Genomic DNA, 11,445 nt, shown 5'->3' on the forward strand with positions numbered 1-11,445 from the left:
CCCAACAGTCAAAGGGCAGGCTTCAAGCCAAGGTCTCGAGCTCGTGGGAAGGCCAGAGGCTTGGCTGTTTCAGGACACATTGGCTGCGAGTGAGGCGCAGTTGTGTGGGGGACAGGAAATCCTTGACCTGTCATTGTTTTGCACGACAACAAGAGAACTCTGTAATGTGCAGGACACACAGGGAATCCAAAAGGGAGGGGGCCACAGATAGAACAACAACATCAAATGAAGGCAAATAAAATGTTATGAGGAATTTAATCACAAAAAACGGTAAATATCAGAATAACTACAGGTCAACTTTGAAACTGGCATAAACATTTATAAAAAAAAGGAAGAAGAATTCTCTTTTTTATTTAAAAAAAAACAATAAATTAGGTATTAGCCGGTTTACTCATGCACACACTTTAGACTGAAGTACAACATGTCATCAGGACAGCCCGAAGTGAGATCCCTTGGATATATTTTTGCTCGGAGCAGAGAAAGACCACCCAGAGGACTGGTTCAGAGGCTGGTCAAATCATTATCACTGCCTCTGGCACACACTGGTTTGCACTGAGAACACAGCCTACAAATGGTGCATAGGCAGCCGTCACTGAAAGGAAAAACAGCAGCTTGCACGAGACCCATGTTCAAGACGGACAAAATCAACCTTCTCAAAGACACTGAATCCCCGAGGTGGGGGAGCCCCCATGAAACACATTCTTCTCCAGAGATTCAGTGTATCCAGAGACCCCTGGGGTTGGGGGGGGTGGGGGTCACAGTGTCAAGCCAAACATATAACAAGTGGTAGGGTGGACTGGGAGAAACGGATGAGGGAAACGAGAGGTCACAGACTTACAATAACTGTTACAAAAAAGGAAATATATCCAAAAGACAAAAGCCAAAAGAAAACCCCATTTCTGATACTCTGAGAGGCTGGGAGAGACAGCTTCAATTGTCACTCGCAAAAAGAAACTGTCGATGGTCCGCTGGCAATAGATAGGGGCATGAGCATAATAAAACAACTTCTCCAACAGTGAGTACAGAGGCAACACGGCCTGCTCATGCGCTGGACCATCTCACTCACGCCACGCCTGAGAACATTACCCGAGAGGCTGCAGGTTCACAGACCATTTGTAACCTGTCGACAGCCGGCATTATCTCAGTCAGTGACAAGAGGGGGAGCAGGAGGTGGTCAACCATGTCTCTGCCAGCACGAAGTGGTGTGCCAACACCAGCCTGGCAAAGCTGACAGGGCCTGCTCAGCAACAGCGCTGCACTACCCTCTTTCACCCTCAGTCGGCCAGCTGCCAGCTTTCACACTGCAGGCCTTGTTCCTGCTGCCCAGGGGCTGCCCAACACAACGGGAAACAATGCTGTTGGCAGCCACCGGCACAAGTGGGCCAATCTTCATTGTCATGGCGCCGTTTCCATCCACCTCCAGCAACACGCTCACACTGACTGCCCTGTACAACTGGTTGGGGTTGGGTGAGCAGGGTGCACCAAACATCCTTATGGCTGGCACTCAACTCCTGGTCGGGGTGGGGTTGCAAGGTGACGTTTCAGCATTGATTCCCAGTCGAATCAGTTAGTTTCCTCAGCACCTCTTTGGGCTCCTCAGTGTGGAAAATGACAGGCCATCTGGTTCTCCAGCGTAGCATCGCCTGATGGTCTCAGCTCCATCACTTGCACCCCAACGTACCTGGCATGGCCCAGGGCTGCCAAGGTAGCGGGCGGTGATCCAGAGACTGAGACAGGGTAACCCGACATCCCAATCTCTGGATTCATGAACAAAGGACTACAGCATAGCACCCACTGTTGGCAATGAGACCTCTCTCTCAAAGGGGCAACATCGCTGTTGCTGAGTGCCACCTTTGCCCAGCTGGGGTCACAAAATGCCACATGGGAAATCCGAAAGGGAAGAAAAACCAAAGATTAAAAAACGCACACTGTTTCCCAGGCTGCTATTCAGTCCACCGTGATATCCAGCCCAACTAGTTAATTCAGAGGCTGACACTCAGCCCATCTCTCTGCTATCCCTTGTACCCTTGATATAACAGATCCAGCTCCAATATATTTCCTTTATTCATGACGAATCCCAATTCCATCACCAGAATGCCCTGATCTCTGAACAAACCCCCACCCCTCCCTTTATCGAGATCCTGCAGAATGCCCAAGCTAAGAACAGAGCCGAGACAATTGTGAGAGCAATGTGTAAATTCCTACGGGTACATATCCTGGAAATTACCCCTTTTTTCTTTACAAAAACAAAAAGAAAAAAATTCCTGTAAATATATTTATATTTATACATATTTGGCTATATTTACAAAAAGTGAGGAGAGCTGTTTTCTGCGCCCTGTTGCAGTTAGGTTCCCAATTGGAAAACGAATGACATTTCATGCACCAGCTTGTGCTTGTTGGTCCCCGACCAGAATGCCGGCTGTAAGACACAGGGAGGAGCTGGCAGCAACTTGAGTGTAGTCCACAAGCGAGGAAGCGCACAGCAACTTGTGGTCAATGGAAGATCCCTCCTTGTTCAAAGTCATCAGACTGATCCGCTCCATGTGGAGAGCCTTCTTCCCCGGATTTGGGGAGGTGGTTGGGGGGGAATGCTAACTCTCTGTCCGATACAGGCAGCAAGTTCAGTGGTTTGAATGAAGCTGGCCTCTTCCAGGGCTGTGGTCTGGTGGTGGGGAGGGGGGAGCTGGGTAAGGGAGACAGACTGTGGAGCCAGGGGGTTCTGGAGAAAGGGAGTGAGGGGTTTGAAGCGGGTTTGCTCAATGATCAGGCAACGCCTCACACAGCCCAGCTCCTGAAGGCTTCCACAGATGCCTGTCCTCGCCACCTCCCCCCCCACCAACAGAATGCTTTGGCTCAGCGAGATCGCCTCTGGGAATGGCTCGCGGCTTTGCTGAAACAGGGAAAAGTTGACAAAGGTTGGTTTACAACGGTGAAGGAGGTGGGGGGGTGGGGTGGAAGCCTCTGAAGACAAGAACGTTCCATAGGCCACGACACGCGGCTGGGGAGGGAAACCAAGTTCGACTCAGCGAGTTAGAGACGGTGAGCCCGGGGAGTTCGGCTGGGCTCAGTGTTTCCGCTTCAGGCATCCGTTGGTGTGTCCTGGATACTTGGGAAGGCAGGGTTCCTCGGGGAGAGGCTCATGAGAGAAGACGGAATCTTCGCCGGAGGAGCAGGTGGAGCTTCTTGTATCCGGGAAGCTGGGTGAATACTGATCCAAGGAAACGGACAGGTCTAAGTAGTCCTGCAAAGCCAACAAGACAAAATAAACAATGAACTCAATCTCCAAGCCAACACCACCAGCAGTCAGGAACTGAGAGGCTTCACCAGGGCAGCAGAAATCTGCAAGGCCCAAATGCCAGCTTTCTGCAGTGGGCCTGGCCAAATTAACCTGTTTGAAAATGGCCTTTCTCAGCTGTACTGTTCATCTCCGAAAGAGTCCTCTTTGCTTCACTCTGTTTCAGGCAGCTTCCCAAAGCCTAATATTACTTCAATATTAGTACAAATGTTCTCTCACCCAGTGTGAGTGTATTTATGGGTTACGGACATTCGGCTACGTTTCAGATACCAGGGAATGTTGCTTCAGTTCTCCCAGATTCGGGAAACACCCAGCAGCTGTTCCAGGATCGGGGCCTTTGGTTTCTGACAGCGCCAGCAGCATGCCAACAGACTGTTACACCTCAACTCCCTTCTATGCCAGCACTGGAGCGGCAGAGGGTTGTGGGGGTCGGCCCACTCATTCCCCTGGTCGTCCGGGACTGAGTCAAGGCTCCAAACCCAGCCGAAGCCCATGTCTCACCTGATTGGAAGTCATTGCCAGAATCCTGTCCAGATCTTCCACCAGCTGCTTGAAGGTTGGTCTTTGGGAGGGCATAACATGCCAGCAGTCTCTCATTGTCATGTATCTGGGGGCAGGATAGAGGAAGCACGTTCAATACAGTCAATGCCACTGTGCAAAGCAAAATCCCACCATCACACAGGTCCACCGCACAAATGTGGCCTGGCAGAGGCTGAAGCCAAGCCTCAATACTTGACCATTTAACAAAGGAGTTCTGGTCAGGCACTGTCAGGTCAGTGTTCTGGAATCTTCCTCTGCACATGCAGCACCTCAGCAAGATTCCCTCTATTGTAGGAAGTGAAACTCTGCAAAGAGCCCAGTGTTTTCCTTATCTAACACTGCGCTTGGAGAAGCTAGGAGCAGTTCTCGGATAATGTCCCGGTTTGGAATTCGACTTGAGGAAGGGGCAGGAGTTACAACAAATGAGGACACGAAACAAGTGTCTCATTGGCTTCTGTGAAGAAAACAACGAACATTTTAAATGATTCGGATGATGTGTTGTGATGGTGTATACCTGGTGGAGAATCACGTCCACCTGCAGTCCCAATTTCAAAAGGCTGCTTGTCGCGGGTATGTGCACCAGCTCGGTGAGGATCCCCACACAGGACAGGTCCAGATCAGATCAAACACAGCCATCAACCTCGGGGAACAGCAAGACAGGCTGATGTGTCAGGCACTCTCCTTGGTCAGAGGTAGGAAGCAGCTCCCGGGATGAACCCATCAGCTGCCCCTCCTCTTTCCAGCCACAGTTAACCAGGGGAGTACTCATAATGCCACAGCTTTCCAGCTTTGTCTCTGAAACACCGAGGACCATTTCAACTCGATCTGGAGGAACATTTTAAACCCAACACCTGATCAGCCACCTTTGGGTGTGTGGTGCATCCAGTCGGTGGGACAGGCAGACACGTGGGTGACTGAGCAACAGCCTGATCAGGCAGGGGACCCAGGTCACCAGATGGAGCACTGCTCATTTCTAGCCTGGAACCTGGCTGATGGAGTTGGCCAGGAGCATGCTGTGTAGTTTCAAACAGAGGTGCTGATGGATGGATGGAGTCACCCGCTTCCCCTTACTCTCCAAGGAGGGCCAGTTCTTTCAAACCAAATGCAGGAAGGAAGCAGGTTTCTGTTCAGCTTTAAGTTCTCTCATAGAGCAGTACAGCACAGGAACGGGCCCTTCAATCACTATATCTATACCGGTCTTTACTCAATTTTAGACTAATCCCATCTGCCTGCACATGGTGCATACCCCTGTACTCTCTGCCTGTTCATGTCCCCGGCTTATTGTATCTGCTTCTACCCTGGCAGTGTATTCCAGGCATCAACCACCCTCTGTGGAAAAAATCTTTCCTTGCAAACCTGCTGGACTGATGAACAGTGAGGAAGGTTACCGAAGGATGTGGTTCCTCTGGAAAGCTGGGCGGAGAAATGGAAGATGGAGGTTAGTCCAGACAAGCGTGAGGGTAATGCATGTTAGGAGGGCAAATGCAAAACGAAATGCCAGTCACTTCAGAGCATTGATGGACAGATGGATGTTGGGGTCAGAGCTCCCTGTAACTGGGAACACAGCGGATACATTGGTAAAGAAGGTGTGCCGTGTGCTTGCCTTCATTGATCAGGGCAACTTTGCCTCTTTCACTATCCCACAATTCCATCCTGGGAAAAAGACACCGACTGTCTGCCCTGCCCTGGTGTCTGAGTTTTACAGGGACATACCCCTGGAGCAGGCAGCTCCTGACCTCGGGCCTCCTGTGCCACAAGAGCTCTTCAATTGGAGCGTCCCCTCAGTCTCCAATGCTCTCGCGTAAACAGCGCAAGTTTAGCCAATCTCTCCCCATAGTTGATACACTTCAATCCAGGTAATGTCCTGTTAATCTGCTTTCACACTCTCTCCAAAGTCTCCACATCCTTCCTGTTGTGTGATGGCCAGAACAACACACAATATTTCAAGCGCCGCTGAACTGAAGTCTTGTGTAGCTGCCACACGATTTTCCCCGTTTAATGCTCGATGCCCTGATCAATGAAGGCAAGCACACGGCACACCTTCTTTACCAATGTATCCGCTGTGCTCCCAGTTTCAGGGATCTCTGACCCCAACATCCATCTGTCCATCAATGCTCTGAAGTGACTGGCATTTCGTTTTGCATTTGCCCTCCTAACATGCATTACCCTCACGCTTGTCTGGACTAACCTCCATCTTCCATTTCTCCGCCCAGCTTTCCAGAGGAACCACATCCTTTGGTAACATTCCTCACTGTTCATCACTCCAGCAATTTCTGCAATCTGCCAGCTTAATATTGACAAACCCCTCCCTAACCTTCCCACCATCCAGTGCTTCTCCTTGGTGCATACCAATGTGAAGTTTCTCATTCAGGTCCTCCACTCCCGACATAAATTCCCTCCTTTGTCCTCAAGTAGACCTTCCTTTCCCCTCGCTACACTCTTTGTCCAAAAGCACGTAAAAAATGTACAAAAGTTGCCTGAAACCTCTTTGTCAAGGACACTTGCGAGCCCTTTTCTGCCCTCCTAACTTCTTGTTTAAGTTCTTTCCTGTCTCCTCCATCTTACAGAAGGGCCTTGTATGATTTATACTTTCCAAATCTCCTCTGAGTCCGCACGCCAGCATTCACCGAAACAGAAGCAAACAGGAGCGATGCAGGACTCAACGCACTTTGTGTTCACACCAGCTGTGCTCAGAACTCGATGAAAAGTTCTTCCACAGATCGTTTAGTGAAGACTGTCAGTGGTATTCAACAAGAGTTCTTCATCTCAGCAACGGGCTCAGTCAAACTGTGTACAGCCACTTGTGACAAATCTGATAAACATTCAAAGTTACTGCAACATACAGTCACATCATGACCAGCTGGCCCAGGAATCCAGATCAGGCAGAGGCACAACAGTGTGTATGGACTGCACAAGGGAGCCTGTGTCCCAGAGGTGGTGGTTAAAAGGACAATGGCCTGGCACATCAGTAGCACTACGCAAAGACGAAACACTGCCAACACCGTGATGTTTCTGAACAGCAAGGCTGGCATGTAACAGGTTCTGGGGAAGGGTCACCGGACCCGAAACATTAACTCAGACATGAGCAAACTGGATGGAAGGGAATGCTTCCCTCCTGGCACCCTCAGCCACAGCCCACTGTGTGGATCCCTTTACTCACAGCTCGTTGGTGCAGTTTGATGGCTTGTCCATCCTGTGTCCCTCCTTCAGCAGCTTGAAGAGCTCCTCGACAGGAATGCCAGGGTATGGTGAGCCGCCCAGTGTGAAGATCTCCCACAGCAGCACGCCAAAGGACCAGCTGGGGGAGCAACAAGAGCTTCCAGTTAGACCATCAACTCATCTCCATTCCAACAGGACCCAGCTCACACAGACCCCGCAGGGGGGCAGCCATTCACAACAAACACACACAGAGTCACACCCACACACACAATCTCATGCACACATACACACACACACTCATAGACACATTTACACACACACACACACACACACACTCATACACACATATACACTCTCACTCTCATATACACACACACACACACACACACACACACACACACACAATCTCATACACACACCCACACACGGACACACACACTCTCATACACACATATACACTTTCACTCATATACACACACACATACACACACTCAAAGCACACATACTCACACTCTCATACAAACACACACACACTCACACACACACGCTCACTCACACACACAGACTCACACTCTCATACACACACACACATACTCACACTCTCATACACACACTCACACTCTTAGACACACACACACACTCAAACACACACACACTCTCATACACACACTCACACTCTTAGACACAGACACACACTCAAACACACACACACTCTCATACACACACACACTCACTCTCAGACACACACACACTCAAACACACACGCACTCTCATACACACACTCACACTCTTAGACACACACACACTCAAACACACACACACACTCACACACACACACACTCTCTTACACACACACACCCTCATACTCACACACACTCACTCATACACACACACACACTCACAATCATACACACACACATACTCACACTCTCATACACACACTCACACTCTTAGACACACACACACACTCAAACACACACACACTCTCATACACACATTTACACACACACTCTCATACACACATACACACACTCTCTCATACACACATATACACTCTCATACACACACACACTCTCATACACACACACACCCACGTGCACACTCTCATACACACATATACACTCTCACTCTCATATATACACACACACACAAACGCACACATACTCACACTCTTATACACACACTCTTATACACATACACACTCACACTCTCATACATGCACACGCACACTCATACACACACACATACACACACACACTCTTATACACACACACACACACTCATACACACACACACACTCACACTCTCACTCACACACACACACACACACTCACACAGACTCACACTCTCATAAACACACACACATACTCACACTCTCATACACACACTCACACTCTTAGACACACACACACACTCAAACACACACACACTCTCATACACACACACACACACACACTCACTCACACAATTACACACACACTCTTCATACACACATACACGCACACACTCTCATACACGCACACACACTCTCATACTCACACACACTCACACTCTCATACACACACACAAACTCTCATACACGCACACACACACTCTCATACTCACACACACACACTCTCATACACACACACTCACACTCATACACACAGACTCACACTCTCATAAACACACACACATACTCACATTCTCATACACACACTCACACTCTTAGACACACACACTCAAACACACACACTCATACACACACACACTCATACAGACACACATACTCACACTCTCATACACACATATACACACGCACACACTCACATACACACACCCACTCTCATATACACACACACTCTTATCCATACACACACACTCACACCCTCATGCATGCTCACACACACTCTCATACACACACACACTCTTATACACACACACATACACTCTCATACACACACACACACACACACACTCTAATACACACACAGACTCACACTCTCATATACACACACACATACTCAAACTCTCTCTCACACACACACACACACACACACACACACACACTCTTATACACACACACACACATACTCACACTCTCATACACACATTTACACACACACTCTCATACACACATACACACACACTCACACTCTCATACACACATATACACTCTCACTCTCATATACACACACACACACACACTCAAATGCACACATACTCACACTCACACTCATACATACACACTCTCATACACACACACACTCACTCACACACACACTCACTCACACAGACTCACACTCTCATACATACACACTCACACTCTCATACACACACACACACACACTCTCATACACACATATACACCTTTCACTCTCATATACATACACACACACACACACACTCAAATGCACACATACTCACACTCACACACACACTCTTATAGACACACACATACTCACACTCACAAACACACACATACACTCATACACACACACTCTCATACACACACACACTCACTCACACACACACTCACTCACACACACAGACTCACACTCTCATACACACACACACTCACAGTCTTAGACACACACACACACACACTCAAACGCATACATACTCGCACTCTCATACACACCCATGCTCATACACACACACACATACTCACACTCATACACACACTCACTCTTAGACACACACACTCAAACGCACACATACACTCTCATACACACACTCTCATACTCACACTCTCATACACACACACACACAATCTCATACTCACACTCTCATACACACACACACACAATCTCATACACACACACACTCACACTCATATACACACACACAGTCTCACTCACACACACATACTCACACTCTCATACACACACTCACAATCTTAGACACACACACACACACTCACACTCACACGCACACATACTCACTCTCATACACACACACACTCAAACGCACACATACTCACACTCTCATACACACTCACACTCATACACACACACATACACACCCATACACACACACATACTCACACTCTCATACACACACTCACTCTTAGACACACACACACACTCAAACGCACACATACTCACACTCTCATACACGCACACACACACTCTCATACACTCACTCTCATACACACACACACACAGTCTCACTCACACACACACATACTCACACTCTCATACACACACTCACACTCTTAGACGCACACACACACACTCACACTCAAACGCACACACACACACTCTCATACACACACACACTCACACTCATACACACACACAGAATCACACTCTCATACACACATTCACACTCTTAGACACACACACATACTCACACTCTCATACACGCATACACACACTCTCATACACTCACTCTCATACACACACACACACTCATACACACTCACACTCTCACTCACACTCACACACACACTCACTCACAGACTGACGCTCTCATAAACACACACACATACTCACACTCTCATACACACACTCACACACACACAATTACACACACACTCTTCATACACACATACACGCACACACTCTCATACACGCACACACACTCTCATACTCACACTCTCATACACACACACACACATTCACTCTCATAAACACACACATACTCACACTCTCATACACACACACTCTTCATACACACATTCTCATACATGCACACACACACTCTCATACTCACACACACACACTCTCATACACACACACTCACACTCATTCACACACAGACACACTCACTCACACACAGACTCACACTCTCATAAACACACACACATACTCACATTCTCATACACACACTCACACTCTTAGACACACACACTCAAACACACACACTCATACACACACACACTCACATTCATACACACACACATACTCACACTCTCATACACACATATACACACGCACACTCTCACATACACACACCCACTCTCATACACACATATACACTCTCACTCTCATATACACACACACTCTTATCCATACACACACACTCACACCCTCATGCATGCTCACACACACTCTTATACACACAATTACACACTCTCGTACACACACACATACACTCTCATACACACACACACTCTTATACACACACACACATACACTCTCATACACACACACACACACACTCTAATACACACACAGACTCACACTCTCATATACACACACACATACTCAAACTCTCTCTCACACACACATACACACACACACACACACTCTTATACACACACTCACTCTTAGACACACACACACTCAAACGCACACATACACCCTCATACACACACACTCTTACACACATACACACACTCACACTCTCATACTCACACACACTCACATACACACACACACACACATACACTCTCATACACACACACACTCTTATACACACACACACATACACTCTAATACACACACAGACTCACACTCTCATATACA

At 48.0% G+C, this 11,445-nt stretch overlaps 1 protein-coding gene across 6 annotated transcripts in view; it reads right to left on the reverse strand.

Annotated features, from left to right (window-relative positions):
- Positions 1-238: 238 nt before the first annotated feature.
- The window catches only part of LOC125447980 (fibroblast growth factor receptor 1-like), a 173,861-nt gene continuing 162,654 nt past the window's right edge, over positions 239-11,445 (reverse strand). For all 6 annotated transcript variants that reach the window (XM_059641209.1, XM_059641211.1, XM_059641213.1 and 3 more), the window contains exons 16-18: positions 6,996-7,133; positions 3,797-3,902; positions 239-3,241 (exon numbers count right to left, since the gene is read on the reverse strand). In XM_059641209.1, the coding sequence (XP_059497192.1) occupies positions 3,065-3,241; positions 3,797-3,902; positions 6,996-7,133 (421 nt within the window). In that variant the 3' untranslated portion in view covers positions 239-3,064. The remainder of the gene's footprint in view (positions 3,242-3,796; positions 3,903-6,995; positions 7,134-11,445) is intronic.

Source organism: Stegostoma tigrinum, chromosome 40 (genome assembly GCF_030684315.1).
Source record: "Stegostoma tigrinum isolate sSteTig4 chromosome 40, sSteTig4.hap1, whole genome shotgun sequence".
Lineage (NCBI taxonomy): Eukaryota > Metazoa > Chordata > Chondrichthyes > Orectolobiformes > Stegostomatidae > Stegostoma > Stegostoma tigrinum.